The sequence below is a fragment of the Bubalus bubalis genome, chromosome 6 (genome assembly GCF_019923935.1).
Source record: "Bubalus bubalis isolate 160015118507 breed Murrah chromosome 6, NDDB_SH_1, whole genome shotgun sequence".
Taxonomy (NCBI): Eukaryota; Metazoa; Chordata; class Mammalia; order Artiodactyla; family Bovidae; genus Bubalus; species Bubalus bubalis.
The window spans coordinates 19,163,576-19,180,882 of NC_059162.1; the positions used below are offsets into that span (position 1 = coordinate 19,163,576).

At 57.7% G+C, this 17,307-nt stretch overlaps 1 protein-coding gene across 10 annotated transcripts; it reads left to right on the forward strand.

Moving 5' to 3' along the window:
- The first annotated feature begins 1,686 nt into the window (after positions 1 to 1,686).
- CELF3 (CUGBP Elav-like family member 3) lies at positions 1,687 to 16,246 on the forward strand. 10 transcript variants are annotated; one of them, XR_006551641.2, is made up of 14 exons: positions 1,687 to 2,616; positions 3,825 to 3,907; positions 9,270 to 9,318; positions 9,655 to 9,783; positions 9,907 to 9,986; positions 11,071 to 11,214; positions 11,330 to 11,471; positions 11,816 to 11,965; positions 12,380 to 12,445; positions 12,724 to 12,852; positions 13,083 to 13,226; positions 14,156 to 14,293; positions 15,096 to 15,157; positions 15,841 to 16,246. XR_006551641.2 is itself a non-coding variant. In XM_025287845.3 (14 exons), exons 4-13 carry the CDS (start codon positions 9,270 to 9,272, stop codon positions 14,281 to 14,283), a joined length of 1,161 nt encoding a protein of 386 aa, XP_025143630.1. In that variant the 5' UTR covers positions 1,689 to 1,754; positions 2,511 to 2,616; positions 3,825 to 3,907; the 3' UTR covers positions 14,284 to 14,293; positions 15,841 to 16,246. The 10 variants fall into 10 exon arrangements, 9 of the variants coding, with proteins under 9 accessions (XP_025143624.1, XP_025143625.1, XP_025143626.1 ...); XM_025287845.3 differs by lacking the exon at positions 15,096 to 15,157 and having other exon boundaries at positions 1,689 to 1,754; positions 2,511 to 2,616; XM_025287839.3 differs by lacking the exon at positions 15,096 to 15,157 and having other exon boundaries at positions 1,688 to 2,616.
- The last annotated feature ends 1,061 nt before the right edge of the window (positions 16,247 to 17,307 follow it).

Sequence of the window (17,307 nt, forward strand, 5' to 3'; positions counted from 1 at the left end):
GCCAGACTCAACCACTCCCTGCATTCCCACTAGGAGATGTGATAGGGGAGTTAAACCTGTGGATTTGGAACCAGACTGTCCAGCCTCCGCTCTCAGCTAGCTATATCTCTTTCTAATGCATGACCTTATGGAATTCATTTAATCTCTCTGTGCCTTGATTTCCTCATCTTTACTGGGAGATAATGATAAAGCCTACATCATAAGGTGGTGCTGAGGGTTAAACAAGTTAGTCAATATAAAGCACCTGAACAATGCCTAGGACATGAACCAACACCATAAGAGCCCTCTAAGCAGTGTTATTATTATTTCCCTTTACAGAATAAGAAGCTGGCCTGCCCAGAGAGCCTAGGAAAAGGGGTGCTTTTCCTAGGTGGGACAGATTTCAGATGTGGAGACATCAGCATCATTCTGGAGTGACGAAAGGGTGACAGGAGGCAGGGTGTCCCACAAAAGCTGTGAGCCCTGGTAGGTGAGCACCAGATGGTGGGCAAGGGCTGCCCCGTCTAGGAGGTTTGAGGTCAGCAAATACTCTCTGCATTGAGGGGGAGCTGTGAGCAAGCCCAGTGCATGGAGGGGTCAAGCTCCTTTGACATCATCGGGTAAACTGATTATCTACAGTAGGGCTGTCTAGGGGAGTACTGGCCCCCAAGTGTGCTTCTGTGCGACCTGACTCGGTCTCAGAGTCCCACTCAGGGAACCTACCTGGAGCAGGGGAAGGAGAAGGAAGGAGCGTTTGGGTCTCCTCTGCACTAAAGGGGAGCGTACGGTTGTGATTCTGCCCACTGAAGCAATCAGGAATCTACTCTCATCAGAGGTTCTTTGCTTTGACTATTTCTTCAAGAAATATTTGTTAAGCTCCTACTATGTGTGAATAAGACATTGTGCTAGACACTGTGAACAGTAAAATGCTGAATTAAATGGTGTCCTGGTCTTCAAGGAGCTTCCCAGTGAGAAGGCGGTCACCACCCGTGACGCTGTCACCACCGGCTGTCACCACCACCGCTGCCACGCTGCCCACGCACGTATTACACACAAACCCCCCAGAGGGCAAGGAGGGGGCGTCAGCAAATGCCAGCAAGATCGAGTTTTCCTTGCTTTCTCTTCTGGAAAACATACAATTCCCTCTCTGTACTCTTCTCACCCTGCTCTCTCTTCCACAACCCCGTTTCTATATTTCTCTCTGGGTCCCTTCTGCCCTTTCCCCCAGGCTCCGTGACCTGCTTCCCTCCCCAGCTACACCCTTCTCCTCACCCGCCCCTAACCTGCCCAACTGTCTCTATGCCCTCTTCTTTCCTCTGATTTCTTTCCTTGGCTCCCCACTCTCAGTCTCCCCAGACGCCGGCTCCCCTCTCTTCCTCCCCCTTGCTCCCCTCTCCTGGGTCTTCTCTTCCAGCACCGGGGACAGCTCCAGCCCCCGGAACAATGGACCCCACCTTAGGGCTCCTCTGTAAATTCTCCATCTTAGTACCTTGCCCAACTCGTGATTGGGGAGTAAGATGGGGGAAGGGTGATTATCAACAGGACCAGCTGCTCTTCTGGGGGTGGGAAGGGAGTCAGGGAGGAAGGAGATAGAAAGAGGGCGTGGCTCTTGTCTGGATTGTGCGTCCCTCTCCAGGGTAGAGAATTTGTATTCCACCCCTGAGACTGACATCACTGATGTCAGGGGAAAGGAGGTGGGAGTGGGGAGGGGGGTGTGGAGGGGGGAGGTTTTTGTTGAGGAGAGCGCGGCCGGAGAGCAGAGCTCCGGGACCCAGGTGACCGGGAAAGCAGGCAGCCCCAGCGGCGGGAGCAGCCAGCAGCAGCCCAGGCCCGGGGACCGGGGTGGGGGTGGGAGGGGGGCTGAGGGGAGGACCTGAAGGGGGGGCGGCAGGGCCAAAGGGACCCCCGGAGCCCTGCCGCCATCAGAGACCAAGCATCTGGCATCAGGGATCTTCGGACCCAGCAGAAGGACCAGCCACAGGGGAGGTGTCCTCCAGGAAAGCCAAGGAGAACTCCACCTGCCCCACATCAGGAGTGCCCCCCTCCCAGCGCTGCTGGCTACCATACCAGGACCCTCAGCCCTCAGCTCCCATCCCGTCACGCTCCTCAGACCCCCCCTGCCCTCCACCTCCAGCTCTCATCTCAACCCCCAGTTCCCAGTGCTTCTGCTACCACCCTGACCCTCCAGGTCTTGGCCACACTGCCCCCCATCCTGGGATCTCTGCCAGCTCTCTGGGAGGGAGATCATTTGTTTGGGCTATGCCCCCTGGTGGCATGACAGTGTCTGCCTAGACCCCTGACCCCTAGCCTTCAACTCCCTGGGCCTCCTTTGTGTGAAGAGCTGCCCCTCTGCTAGCACTGTGGTTGGGGCCACAGGGAAAGCCAGCCCCGGCTGGGCCCCAGCCCCGGCCACTTGCCTCCTTGCTGGGCAGCTCCCCCTGGCCTTCGGGCCTCTCCCTGCTCCCCTCGGCCCCTTCTCCTGGGCCGCCCCGATGAAGGAACCGGATGCCATCAAGCTGTTTGTGGGGCAGATCCCGAGGCACCTGGAGGAAAAGGACCTGAAACCCATCTTCGAACAGTTTGGTCGGATCTTCGAGCTGACTGTCATCAAGGACAAGTACACCGGGCTGCACAAGGGTGAGGGGTCAGGCCAGGCTGGAGAGGCTTCAGGGAGTGGGCTGGGAGGCTGGGAGGAGGGGACAGGCCAGGCTGGAGGGATGGAGTGGCTGGAAAAGGCTGATCTGGAAGGAAAAGAGTTCCTGGGATGGGTAGTGTGGATGGAAGAGCTAGAAGAGAACTCAGCTTGGGTGACCAGGGGACTCCAGGTGGAGGACTCAGGAGAGCCTCTTTGGGGGAAGAGCTGTCGAGGGGCTGCAGAGGTGTGGCTCCCCGAGCTGAGGCGGATGATGTGGACGTGTACGCAAGGAAGGATGGAGGAACGAGAGAGCTGGTTTGAGGGACAGAAGGTGGGCAGGGGTGTGTGTGTGAGGGAGGTGTCGCGCACAAGAGGAGAGTCTTAGTAGCCTCAGATACTACTGGGACAGGGGTATGGACCCGGGGTCACGTGCTTAACCTGGAGAGAGTGGATGGATGTTCATGGACTGGGCAGGGCAGCTCCAGAAACTAGAGAGGGGCCTGGAGTGACTATAGAATGACAGGGGCTGGTGAAGATGTGGGAAGTGTAGGGACTGGGAAGTTAAGGGAGCTGGGGGTGAAGAGAGGCCTCAGGGCTGTGCAGCTAAGCAGGGTCAGGCCCAGGGTCAGTCAGGTCCGGGGTCAGGCTTTGGAGAGCCCCTGGTGGTGGGGCTCAAAGGGGCCACACTGCCTTCCTGTCCACCAGCCCAGGGACTCCTGTGCCCCGCTCTTCCCTTCCTTCTCTAGTCTGCTCTCCACGCTCGGAGTTGGAAAGAAAGGAAGAAATAGGGAAAATGGGAGAGGGGAGGGGTGATGACCAAGATGGAGGGAGGTGGAGGCGAAGGAGGAAGGGGAAATAAGACCAGCTAAGGAAGAGAGGAAACCACAGACACGTACTTGTCTGGAGATCACATGCCCCTTCTCCTCCCCCCACACAAAGCCCCAGCTTCCGACAGCCCAGGCTTCTCTCTCTTCCATCACCCCACTGTGGAAGACTCCCGGTCTAGGGGTCTCTGCCCCGTGCTCCTCAGCCCAGAGACTCCTGGGGAGAACATGCACCCCCTCTCAGGCACCTCCCCTCCCCAGCAGGCAGAAGGTAGCAAGAAGGGAGCAGCTCCCTGGTCCTCAGGCTCACAGGGAAGGAGAGCCTTTTAGGGAGGGGAGATGGGGACTCACCCCCACCCGGCCTCTCTGCCCCTGCCCCTCCTCAGGATGTGCCTTCCTGACATACTGTGCCCGCGATTCAGCCCTGAAGGCCCAGAGCGCCCTGCACGAACAGAAGACGCTTCCAGGGGTGAGTCCCACTCCAGGGCCAGAGGGCTGAGAAGGGCCGTAGAAGGGGCACCACCTTCCCAAGACACTGAACATATCTTCCACCTCCTCTGGTCACTAGGAGGTCACTTCCTCCTGGTGGCTCTCCTCCTCCTTGCTGAAGATGCATGCATTTCTTCCCACGGATATGGAAGGAAAACAGCGATGAGTGGAGTAGATACAACATTTGCCAGCAGCAGAGGCGGCCCGTTCCCCACCCGCCCACCCGCCCCTGGGGCCACATGTAGAGGGAGGACTCAGCTGGCTGGGTGGTGTGGGGAGAAGACTGTGGGCACCAAGTGCAGGGCAGAGGGGGGCAGGAGGCGCTCAGGCACTCTTTCTGGCTCTGGGGAGGAAATCTGACTGTGAGATGGGAGAAGCGTGCTTGCACCCTGAGATGAGCAGCTGGTGCCCGCTGGATAGGCATCTCTGAGCTACTTCTGAGGTCGAACACGCTCACCTCGTAGCTCCCAGGAGAAATCACAGGAACAGTGTCACAGGGCATCGGGGTGGATCAGGGCCTGGTGGGCCTGGGCTGGGAGTAAGCCCTGAGGAGGGGGGCAAGGGGCAACAGACAAGGGCAGGCAGCCATCAGCATGGAGGGTCCGGCCTGACCCCACCGAGCATGCCTAGGGAGGCAGGGTGGCCTCCAATGTGGCCTCCCTCCTGCAAGGTCAGAGCTCTTTGTCTTCCTCTCAGCCATCCTTGCAGCTTGTCCCAGGCCTAGGTCGGGGGAGGGTGAAGACAAGAATAAAGACTCTCAGACTGCCCCCCCTCAGTTATGCATCCTGGGGGGAAAGGATGTGCCATTTCGTTTCCGTATCTCTCGGCTTCTGTGGCCTCCCCTGGAAAGTACCTCTTGACAGCTAACTCCATCCTTCCCTCCAGCCAATATTTGCTGAACAGTCTGAGTGCTGGAGACACACCTGTCACATCCCCTTGTGTGGGAAATGGAGATGCAGCCTGTTTTTCCAGCTCTTCCAGGGAGGGAAATAGACAAAACAGATGGAAAGAGGGTGGGGGGAATCCAGGAAAACAGGACTGTCTCCATCACTCCCAACTTCACACCCTCCGTGGCTAAGTGACCCTCTGTGGCCCTCGACCCTCAGTGCCCCTAGGGCAGCAGACGCACTGCCAGGTCCCCGCCTGCACCCACCATCTTCCCGGCCACGGCCCATGAAGTGAAGGATCTGGGCATGTGTGAGCAGGCTCGGGTTCTAAGAAGCACGTGTGTGTGTGTGTGCACGCTCATTTGTGTGTATCTGTGTGTGTGTGTGTGTGTGTGTGTACTCATGTGTGTATTTGTGTCTGTGCTCGTGTGTGTGTATGTCTGTGTGTGTGCTCATGTGTATCTGCGTGTGCTCGTGTGTGTCTGTGTGTGTGCACTCATGTGTGTATGTGTCTGTGTGTGTGCTTGTGTGTATCTGCGTGTGCTCGTGTGTGTCTGTGTGTGTGCACTCATGTGTGTATGTGTTTGTGTGTGTGTGCTCGTGTGTATCTGCGTGTGCTCGTGTATGTCTGTGTGTGTGTGCTTGTGTGTGTGTGTGTCTGTGTTTGGGCACAAGCATCTCCAGGAAGCCTGGTTTCCATCGCATGACCTCATGACCCTCCTTTTTCTCTTCCTTCTGTGGAGGCCCCACACAGATCAACAGTTTTCATTTCCATTGCTGTTTCTCTTTCTCTGTTGTCGCCCATCTCAGAATTCCTGTGAAAAGAGGAGTGGGGAGGGCCAAGGGAGGAGGTAGAAAGCAGGGTTGGGGGTCATGGGTGAGAGAGATGGCAGGGATGGGCAGGAGCCCCGGGGCCATCTATGCCAGCAGGGGGCTTCCTCCCTGGCCCTGTCCCCCTCCAGCCGCCTGTGTGGCTCGGGCATGGCTCCATCCTGGGTATGGAAAGGTGCTGCCTCCTCTTCCTGAGGAAGTAAGGCCTGGGCTCAGAGGTGAGTGAGGAGGGCACCCCGGTTAATAATTGTCCAGCCCTGGCCGGAGCTCCCAGGTGACGCTGAGTTCTCACTCTGGCCCCTGCCCCAGATGATAGAATCCAGACGCACCTCACAGAGCTTTCAATAGGAAATGAGGGATTCTGTCCTCCAAGGGGGCCCATGTAGGGGGGCCTGTGTTGGGGTTTGGGGGAGCAGACCAGGGCAGCCTAGGGGAGCCAAGCTCGGCCTGACCCTGTGTGCCCCAGGTCTTTTCTCAGCCACCTGCCTTTCTGGCAGTGTTTTCCTTCAGATGAGTGTGTAAGTGTGTGTGTGTGAGTGTATGTGTGTGTCCAGTCTCCAGCTCTGGTGCAATTGTGTTGGGAAGTTCCCCCTACTGTCTAATCTCCATGCTTCCTTCTGCAGGTTCTTTCTTTAATGGGGGCGTTTACTCTCTCTCCTTTCCCCCATCTTTATCACCCCAGAATCTGGAAGGTACCGCCATATTTGGGTGATGTGTAATGCTGCAGAGAGAAAGAATGGGAGCTGGACCTATGGCCATGGAACCCCATTCCCTTCTCTCCTTCCTAAGAATTCCTGGGAAAGGCTCTGTCACAGGACCCTGAATTCTCTCTGAGCATTCTCCCTGTGGCCTCCTGGAGGTGGTGGCATGAAGGACTCCTTCTATCTGGCCTACCTTTCCTGCTCTACTTGGGCCAAAATCCCTTGGCGGGGACATGAATCCCCCCTTCACCTTGCCGTTGGGCAGGAGGATTATGGCTCCACGGAAGGGGCCTCTGTGTGATCTGGGACACTGGGCTTGAGTCTGGAGCTGGGAGTGGCAGTGCACCAGGCCTCTGCCTTCAGAAAAATTAGATTTGTGGGCATGGGGAACTCTTCTTGGAAGTGGGGTCTTTGCTCTTGGTGAGAAGAACTTACTTACAAGTGACCATGTTGGTGGGGGCCTTATAGATACTTGGTTGGAGTATAAGTAGCCCTTTCTTCTTTGGGAGGCCCTGGGGAGGGCTTATCACCTGGCGGGTAGTAGCTAGGGAAGAGAGGCACCCGGCACCTGGTTGCCAGGTAAACAGGGCCCAGCTGGACTCAGGGGAGGGGGCAGGTGTGCCCGAGCTGAGCTAACAAAGACTGAGCTTCCCACAGGAAGTGCCAGGCCAAGAAGGAGAGGCTGGGAATGGGGTACTGGGGGCTACCAAGGGAGAAGGCTGTCTGCAGGGGGTGGGGAGAGCCTTCCGTCACTGTGGTCTATGCTGTGGTCTGTGCACTCGTGTGTTTTCGTGCAAATCTATATCAGCTGTGGATATTTATTGATATGCTATTTTTGTGCCTGGGAGCCTTGCAGGGCAGGAGCACCATTCTCTCTCTCTGGATCCCAGGTTCCCCATCCCCAACCAGAACAGCAAATCCCCAGGGGCCTGTTGGGAAGGGTTAGTGCCAAGCCTAAGAATTCCCCAAAGCTGTGACTCAGGTCCTACTAATCCTGTAGTAGGGTTGAGAGGTTGGCTGCTGAGATGCCCATGAGGGGACTTCCTGGTCGCTTAGACCAGAGAACAGGAGAGGAGGAGAGTGAAAGAACGAGAGGCCTGAGTGGCTGACCACTACCCCTCGCTGCATGCACACACATACACACACACACACACAAACACGCCCTTGAGGAGATTGAGCCTCCGATGGGATAATCCCAGATTGCTGAAGGATAAAGCTGGGGCAGATTGGCCAGAGGATTTGTGTGTCTGTTACCACCCACCCCTGCCAGCTGCTCTCAGATCCAGAGACTAGGGGGAGGGGTGGACAGGGAGAACGCATTGGTTGAGGTGGGGCCTAGATTGGATCTGGAGCTGAGAATACCTCATCTGCAGAGTCCAGCTGGACAGACTGGCATGATTGCCACCTGGGAACAAGGTGCATGTGAGAAGTGGGCAGGGACAACCACCATTCCTGCACTTCTCTGGGTGATGCGCTGACACATGAAGTCTCAAGGGCTGAGGGCAACCTGACTCTAGACGGCCAGATCCAGCCCATTTCACAGATGAGGAAGCTGAGGCCTAGAGGAGAGAAATGTCCAAGGTCACCCAGCTAGTAAGTGGCAGGGCCAGCCCTCAAAGTCTATCTAGTGCCTTTCCTGAGGGTTACTTTGGTCCCACCCTTGGAATGTGGATGAATGGTTACTTCTGTTTATTTTTTTGGCCACTAGAACAAGGGCAGCTCCACCAGCAGGTGAGTGGGGTGACCAGGTGTGGCCCCAACAGTCAAAGTCTTCAACAGCAAAATATATTCAGACCTGAAATACTGAGTCCTCTCCTGACTCTCCAGTTCCTAAGATGCTCCCCACCCTGGTGAAGGAAATCAACCTGCAAGAGTCATTCCCAAGTCCTTTCACCAGACAGGAACACAGAGAAGGGAACTGTGGGCATTTCCACCGGAAGCTGAACAAAGGGAGATGCTGCAGGGGTAGGGAGAGGGTAGAGTTCAGGAGGACTTCTGGGTACCCGGAGAATCTCAAAGGAGCACGGGACAGCATTTCCCCCCCTAGAGCTGTCTTGATAGTGAGACACCAAGGATTTGATCTGGAAGAGGAAGACAGGAGCTTGGACAATATGGCTCCTGTAGAGACTACTCAGCGCCTCCCTCCAGAATCAGGAAGCTCTCCTGGGCCCCTCCCCCACCTTTCTGCCCCCACCAAATCCTCCACCCCCAACATACCCTGTTCCCACCCACCTCCCCACTCCTCCGGGTGTGTGGAGCAGCAGAAGTGATGACGTCACCACGGTCGCCAGGGCGACGGGGACGGATAAATCAGGCTGAGTGGGCGGTTGCCATGGCGCGCATTCTCCCGTTGCCACGGAGACTGGGCATCTGCTCCCTTTGTGCTGCCCGAGTGCCTTCCCCCTGGGGTCAAGGGGTGTAGGGGGGGCAGAAAAAGAGGCAGCCACACCTCCAGGGGTCAGACGGAAGTCGGAGCATCTGTGGGGTCTCCTTCAGTCTAGAGTCTTCCTTGGGGCTTGCTTGATGGGGTGGCCTCTGCTGCTCCTACTTTGTAGAACTGAGGCAGCCTTGCTGAATAGCCCTTGGTTGGGCTCTATCTCAGGACCTGGGTCCTGTGGGCAGCCCAAATCTCCCCCTAAGGAGAGCAGCACCTGTCCTTGGCCGGATCACCTGGGGCCCTACCTGAGCTTGGAGTCCTGCCCCACGAGCACCCTCCTCTTCTTCCTCTCCTTCCTCTACCTCTAATCCCCTGGGGTCCTAATCCCAAACAAGACTGAACCCCATCCCTTCCTTCCCACCAACAGTTTAGAGGGCTGGGCCTGGGGCTTACTCCCTCTAGCCTCTCTGCAGGTCCTGGCCTGGGGAGGGCACCTGGGGTGGTCAGAAGTGGTCCCCAGCAGTTCCTTTCTCTTCTTTCCTTTAGATGAACAGGCCAATCCAGGTCAAGCCAGCCGACAGCGAGAGCCGAGGAGGTAGGTTCTGTACCTTTGGAAAGGTGGGCATGAGTCAGGGTGGCCAGAGGGGATGTGATCCAGCCCACTGCTGAGATGGCAAAACTGAGGCCCACAGGGAGTGTAAGTCAGCCCTTCAGAACCGGGGTGTCCTCTCTGTGTAACTGTAGCCTATCCCCCAACCATCCCCATTTCACACTCTAGAGCCATTGGTCCCCAGGGTGAGGGGAGTCCCAGGGAAGAGCGGAGGTGAAGGGGAGAAGGGGAGGGGTCTCGGCCTGTCCCAGGCTGGAGCAGGGCAGGGAAAGTGCCCCCAAGGCCCTGCATCTGCCCCTCCTCCTATGCCCTCCCCGCCAGAAGACCGGAAGCTCTTTGTGGGGATGCTAGGGAAGCAGCAGACAGATGAGGACGTCCGGAAGATGTTCGAGCCTTTCGGGACCATAGACGAGTGCACTGTGCTCCGGGGCCCAGACGGCACCAGCAAAGGTAGCCCACCGACAGCCCTCCCCCACCAGGCCCTCCCCCACTGGTTCCATGGGCAATGGGGACTATGGGGGCACCCTCCAGGGTGGGCACTCACCCCTTCCTCTTCCCTCTTGAACTCTTCAGGCTGCGCCTTCGTGAAGTTCCAGACCCACGCGGAGGCTCAGGCGGCCATCAACACCCTTCACAGCAGCCGGACCTTGCCGGTGAGTCCCACCGCTGCCCCAGCCCTCAGGCCTCTTCCAGCCTCACTGGGCCCAAACCAGACCCTGGCTCAGAGTGGGCAGTCCATTCTGGATAGGATCTTTGGATTTATTAAAAAAGAATTTTCTAGTAGAAGAATCAAACTTCTTAGGGACAGCTTCCCCTTGGAAAGACCATCTCTCTGCCCATTGTCCCCATGCCCATCCCCCATCTTCAGTCCAAAAGCCCTTGCCCTCCTCTCCAGGCTCCTCCAGCCCTCAGCCCTCTTCACTTTTCACCTCTTCTCCTTCCTCCCCGCCACATCCCCTGCCCCCACTGGCTGGGCATCAGGACACTTGCTTAGTGGCCCCACGTGCCCTCTGCACCTTCATCCTGCTGCCCTACCCGCTCCCCTCACATTGGCAGTGGATTAGCTAGCTGACTGCTCTCACAGAGAGCTCCCCAGCAGAGCAAACCCCTCAAAAGAAACTAGCTAGCTCCCAAGGAAGTTTGGAGTTTGGTTTCCCCAAACTCCATCAGGTTATCTAACAGAGGCTGGGCAAGCAGGCACTTAGCAGGGGCCTGGGTGAGAGGATACAGCATCAGATAGAGAAATGCGTTCCAGAGCCCAGGATTCTACAAGGATCCTTGCAAATGTTCCAGGCTAGTTTTTATTTACTAATAGCTTAGGCTGGTGTTCAATGTCGAGCTGTGTCCCCTGAGCACACCATGAGGACTGGGACACGGGGGAGCAGCTACAAGGCAAGATGAGCTGGAGATTAAACATTTGCTATAGCTGATCCACCCTGGGGATGATTTCCGGCTCAGGATCTGCATGGAGAGGCCAGGAGTGCCCTTTGCATTCTGGGAGCATCTTCCGCTTTCCAGAACATGGCTTCATATTCCTCAACTTTTCCTGGTCTCTTGCACGACCTGTCACGGGGGGAGGGCAGGATGAAAGCCTCCCCATTTGACATCGGTGCTATGATGGCTGCCCTCCCAACGAGGCCAAGCCAGGAGTGGAGGAACTGAGGCCAGGTCCTAAAGGCTCTGGGGAGGAGACACGCTGACTCCATCCCTCTGACCACGTGTGGGGCTGGTGCTCAGGGTGCCTCATCCAGCCTGGTGGTGAAGTTTGCCGACACGGAGAAGGAGCGCGGTCTCCGCCGAATGCAGCAGGTGGCCACCCAGCTGGGCATGTTCAGCCCCATCGCTCTCCAGTTCGGCGCCTACAGCGCCTACACCCAGGCCGTGAGCATCTCCCTCCAGGGTCCTGCCCCCACCTCCCAGTGCCAAGGCCCAGGGTGGAGAGGGGAGCCGGACCAGGGTGCAGGGGCCCCACTCTCCTCTCTTCCTCTGTTCCCAGCTGATGCAGCAGCAGGCGGCCCTGGTAGCGGCTCACAGTGCCTACCTCAGCCCCATGGCCACCATGGCTGCCGTGCAGATGCAGCACATGGCCGCCATCAATGCCAACGGCCTCATCGCCACCCCCATCACCCCCTCCTCAGGTAAGGTCCAGGCAGGGCTCGGCAGGGCAGGGCGTGAAGGGGGCAGGTTGGGGGATCTTCCACATGGTGCAGGTGGGGAGGAGGACACAGGGACCCCCATCACCCCCTCCTCAGGTAAGGTCCAGGCAGGGCTGGGCTGGGCTGGGGTGCAGGAGGCAGCTCATGGGAGCTTCCACATGGTGGAGGTGGGGAGGGGGGCTCAGGGAAGCGTGGGGTTTGGGAGGGGTCAGGGGTCAGACAGTAGCCTGCCTCCTCCCCTCCGCCTCCAGACTTGCTGACCATTTCTCTGCATCTCCGTGTGTATCTGCTTCTCTGCCCTGTCTGTGCTGCTTTCTCCTCCCCAGGAACCAGCACGCCTCCTGCCATCGCTGCCACACCCGTCTCTGCCATCCCTGCTGCCCTGGGCGTCAACGGCTACAGCCCAGTGCCCACCCAGCCCACCGGGCAGCCTGCCCCTGACGCTCTATATCCCAACGGGGTTCACCCCTACCCAGGTGGGGTTTTCTGGCCTCCTGCCCACCGCTCTCCCCAGCAACCATCCCCCCACCACTCTCACTGTGGGCAGTCAGGACCCCCCTTTCCTCTCCAGACTCCGAGGTGACAAGGCGCTTTCTCCTGCTCTGTCACCCAGGGCAGGGATGTTCCTTCCCCGTCTCGGCCAGGGAAGCTGAGGCATACAGAGGCGAGGCAACTTGTCCAGGGTGGCACGGCCAGCCACGACTCAAGTCTTGCTGATGCCAGGCTCTCCCCTCTGCCCGCGACTCGGTGCCTGTCCACCCTCTCAGTTCACCCCCATGCCCTCCCATGAGGTTGTCCTCCCCGCCTGCCTGGCCTTGGCTCCCAGAAGCACAGGTGGGGCTCCCCGCTGCCTCTGAGCCCCCTCTCATGGTCAGCGCTGCTCTCCCCAGCCCAGAGCCCCGCGGCCCCCGTGGACCCGCTGCAGCAGGCCTACGCGGGGATGCAGCACTATACAGGTGAGGAGCCCCGGGCTCAGCCAGGGTGGAAGGGTTGGCGAGAGGAAAAGAGGCCTAGGCTTCCTGCTTTCTGCCAGTCACCCCCTCAGACTTACCTCAGGCCATACCTTCAAGGACACACCTTTATGGGCATGGTCTGAGGCAGCCCTCCTCTGACACCTCTCATCCCTGTCAGCTCCATTGGCCAGCCTATGGGCAGAGGGACAGGGTTGGTTAGGAGGGCCAGGGGCAGGGGCATCTCAGAACCCCATCAACTCTGTCCTCCACAAACCCCCCAGCAGCTTACCCAGCAGCCTACAGCCTGGTGGCACCTGCGTTCCCACAGCCTCCTGCTCTGGTGGCCCAGCAGCCCCCGCCACCCCCACAGCAGCAGCAGCAGCAGCAACAGCAGCAGCAGCAACGGGAAGGTGTGGTGTGGCCTCGGGTGGGGGGGTCCCAGCTAAGAGCTTTCAGGGGTGGGGTGCCCTTGTTGTGGGCTCCAAGGCCACCTCTGGCCCCGTGCACGGGGATGAGAGTGGGTAGGGGACAGACGCGGTGGCTGGCTCCCTGGCCTGCATGTTGGGGGCTGCCTTCCCCGGCCCCTTGCAGTCTGTCTCCCCATCACTGAGCACCTCCTTCTGTCTCTGCTGCCACCCAGGCCCTGACGGCTGCAACATCTTCATCTACCACCTGCCCCAGGAGTTCACGGACTCAGAGATCCTCCAGATGTTTGTCCCCTTTGGCCATGTCATCTCAGCCAAAGTCTTTGTTGACAGAGCCACCAATCAGAGCAAGTGTTTTGGTAAGAATACAATGATCCAAAAGAGAAAATAGGGCACATTTTGCCCAGACACCAGATGAGGACAAGGTCTGATGCACTTGAAGGCACTTTGGGTTGCAGTGGGTCTTCCCAGATGGCGCTAGTAGTAAAGAATGTGCCTGCCAATGCAGGAAACTGTGAGAGACATGGGTTCGATCCCTGGATGGGAAGATCCCCTGGAGGAGGGCATGGAAACCCACTCCAGTATTCTTGACTGAAGAATCCCATGAACAGAGGAGCCTGCCAGGCTACTGTCCGTAGGGTTGCACAGAGTGGGACACGACTGAGCGACTTAGCATGCACACATGCACATCTGGTTGCAACGGGCCCAGTATTTGAAATCCAGATCATCCAGGAGTCTGAAAGAACCGTTTTTTCCACTCCTGATATCCCATACCAGCTGCTGCCCAGGCCCATCCCTTCCTCCAGAAACCGCATCTTTCCTCCTTTAAAAGTTGGTCAAATCCATGCTCTGAGTGGACTGGAAGAGGCTCAGGAGCTAGGGTAGTTCAGTTTTCAAAAGGAAGGCTTAGGGAGCAGGGTTTAGTGGTCTTAGTTCTTTGAAAGGCTGCTTCGGGGGAGAGAGGGGACATACTTGTCCTCTGGGCTTCAGATGTCATTTAGGGTCTGGAGTGGAAGTTTCAAAAGGCAGGCTCTGAGCTATCCAGGCCAAGGAGGGGGCTTCCTCTCAAAGAATGCAGGAAGGAAGGTCCTGGGGTATGCAAGAGGGTGGACTGGACTCATCCACTCAACTACTACTTACTGAAAGCCTCCGGTGTGCTGGGCAGTTTCTGGGCATTTGGGAGACATGGAAAAAGCAGGGTGATTACAGGAAAGCAAAGGGTAGGCCTTGGCCTAAGCTCAGGGGAGTGAGGGGGGCTGGGCCAGGCCTTATGACCCTCTCATCTTAGGCTTTGTGAGTTTCGACAATCCAGCCAGCGCCCAGGCTGCCATCCAGGCCATGAATGGTTTCCAGATTGGCATGAAGCGCCTCAAAGTCCAGTTAAAGCGGCCTAAGGATGCCAATCGGCCCTACTGAGGACACCCAGGTGGGTCCCGCTCCCGTCCTGTCAGCTCTCTAGCCCCTCACTGAAGCCAGGGCCCCCCCTCCTTTTCCTAGCCCCCTCAGGGATGCTCACCCCTGGCTCTGGGCACTCAGCAACCTGGAGCAGCTTCCTCAGCTGTTTTCAATCACCCAGGTCTTTCTCTTTCACTTTCTCTTTCACACACACACACACCGTGACCCCAGAGAGAGCCAAGTCTGTATCTACCTGTGTCCACTCCCTAGAACTTCCCCAGTACCTGGTCTCGTTTGTCTGGTCAGTGTCCATGTGTCTATGTGTCTCTCTTTCTGGTTTTCCTTTGGGATGGAGTAGAATTAGGGGAGTAGGGTTTGGGGACTAGGGGGACTGGTTTAGGGTACTGGAGGGTCCTAAAATCACTGGCTCCTAGAATATCTGTTGTCCGGAGGAGTGGGGACATCAGGTCGTGGTGCCCTGGACCCCAAGTGGTAGCAGTAGACCCATGGCACAGGGGAGAGTGACAGAACAGACTGGGAGGAGTCTGAGTGTCAGGCCTCTGGGAAGTACCTTTGGTTCAGGTGAGGTGGCTGGAATGCTGGACTGCCTGTGAATTTTACATAACAGGCCCCCTCCTCCCCATTGCCCGCCACCACCCACAACCTCATGGCCACAGAGCTGTGAGCTTTGATTACTTTTGTGTTGTTTAATCTCTTTTGGACCAAACCCCTGAAAAAACACAACCCAAGAACAATACCCACATTTTCTGTTTTTCCCCCTTTCCCCCCAATCCTGGCTGCTTAACTCCCCCCCAACCCTGGGGGTCCCCCAGCCCAGGGCCCGTGTCCATTGTCGGCCGAAGCCCCCATCCCCGGACCCCTGCTCCGGGCCCCTGTAAGTTGCATGGAACGAGCGTGTTGTCTTTGGAGCCGATTGTTTGTTATTTGGGGAGGGGGCCGCGGAGGGAAGCGCCCCCCAGCCCAGGGTCAGGGCCGGGGGCAGCTCGCGGGACGTGCTTGGTCAACAGTGGTTGGTGACTGTGGTCTGTGTTCCGTGCATTCTCTCTGGCTTTCTTTGTTCCTTTTCCAAAAGGAATGAGAGCACCCCCTAGGGGCTGGGGCGGGTCTCGCCCACGAGACTGCAGCCCCGGCTCCGCCCTGGCCTGCTCTGCCGCCCTTTTGCGGACGCCCCCTTGCTCTTCTCCAGGTGTCTGTCCCTGTACCTCACCCTCCTTCCTCTGAGTCCCCTCTGCCTGCCTGTGTGTCACCTTGTGTCTTTGCCTCTCCTCCTCTGGCCCCTGTCTCCACACCCTCCAGCCTTTCTTCTCACGGGCTGTTTGAGTATTTCCTTCCTAACATCCTTTGGTTACCTGTATCATCCGCCCCACCCTCCGGTCTCCTCTCCTCCACCCTGGCCCCTTGTCGAATGGCTGGGGGTCCAGACGGTTCAGTTTGGACCGAGGCCTTCCTGATGACCTGCCTTCCTCAGCACCCCCGGCTCCCTCTGACCCCAGGGCCTGTGACCTGCATCCGCTGCCGTCTTCCTCCAGGCCTCACCTGTGTTTCCTTCCTTCACAGGTCTGGAGACACCAGAGGAAGGGGCGCCTCACCCCTCTCCCCACAGCTGGCCCCGGCCCTCTCTGCACATCCGCCCTGGGCCTTGTCTGGGCTCTGGGGCAAACGCTGCTTCGTGGCCCTGGGGGCACAGGACACCGGCCCACTCCCATCACCCCGCCTCCCCCAGAGGGCCTTTTCCTGCCAGGTGCCCTTTTGGCCTTTTGTGAGGGAGCACGGACCAGGCTCGAAGGCTCGGGGCTATCTGCCTTCTGCTGAGGCTCCTGTGATGGGCCTCCTGTGCCCAGCTTTCGCGCCTCTCTCCTCCACCACTGGGCCTCGTCTACCTGTGTGGCCCGGGAGGGCAGTGGGGGCCTCCGACACGCTCCCCACCCACCTCACCCCAGCCTCTTCCCCACATTAGGGGTTTCTCAGAAGCTGGTTTTCACACTCCCTGCCACCCTCAGCTTGAGGTAGGATAACCCTTAACCCTGGGCTCCCAGCCCTAAAACACTGCCTCCCCTGAGGGCCCCCCTAAGGAGGGTGTGGGGGAGCCCTGAGGGCTGCCTCTCCGCCAGTCAGCCACAGAGACCCTCCTCCTTTCATGAGGAAAAGACCTCCCCCAAACCCCTAAAAATGTTTACAGTCTCTGCTGGTCCCCTCCGTGTAAATACCACTACCACCCGTGCGTTATCCAGCCCGGCCCAGCCCGGACGCTGCCATCTCTCTTTCTGGGAGTTTAGACAATATTTCCCTTGGATTTTTTCTCTCTCTTGATTTCTCCCTTTGCTTTGGGGGGTAACTGGGTATTTGGGAGGAGGGGTGCGGGGCGGGCTAAAAGGGTTTATTACCTGATCATTTTCTTTAGAAAGAGGTTTTAGGGAAAAGAAATGGGGTGGGGGTGGGGGTGGTAAGGGGAGAGTGGGGAGTCAGTTTCAGACACTTCTCTATGCTTAACTTATTTATTTATTGCATTTTACTTTTAAAGAGTTGGTCTTTTCTGTCTAAATAAAGAAAAAAGTTTAAAAGCTTCAAATAAGTGTCTTGGAAGGATGGAGGTAGGGGATCTGGTGCCCACAGCGGGTGGGGGGAGAAGGAGGTATGGAGGGTAAGGTTGGGGAGAGAAAACTCTATGAGGAAGGCCCAGACTTCCTCATAGGAAGTCCTTTGAGCACAGTCTAGGCCTTGATCATGCCTTCATGATCCTGTTCCTCTGCCCTTCTTTTGGGCTTAGTTCTGGAATGCTCTACAGAGCAGGCGCAGAAGGGAGAAAGCAGGTCAGCAGGCCTCTTTCCCATAGCCAGCCCTGTCCATCTGAAGGCTGAGGACACGCGGCCTCACACTTCAGACCTCCACTTGTCCCTCGTTCACATGGGGGAGCTATGGGATACTGGGAGCGGAGTGTGCCACCGCCGTTTGTAATGCAAATCTCTGTACCTGCCTGATTCTCTTCTAGGCCCTTAATGTGCATTTCCTCATTTCAACAACCCT

What these genes read in the sequence shown, in the direction of transcription:
- CELF3 (XM_025287839.3), top strand. Translation starts at nt 2,472, where the DNA reads ATGAAGGAACCGGATGCCATCAAGCTGTTTGTGGGGCAGATCCCGAGG. An exon ending in GTACACCGGGCTGCACAAGG is followed by an intron (nt 2,617 to 3,824) that starts GTGAGGGGTCAG and finishes GCCCCTCCTCAG; the next exon opens with GATGTGCCTTCCTGACATAC. An exon ending in CCCAGACGGCACCAGCAAAG is followed by an intron (nt 9,784 to 9,906) that starts GTAGCCCACCGA and finishes TGAACTCTTCAG; the next exon opens with GCTGCGCCTTCGTGAAGTTC.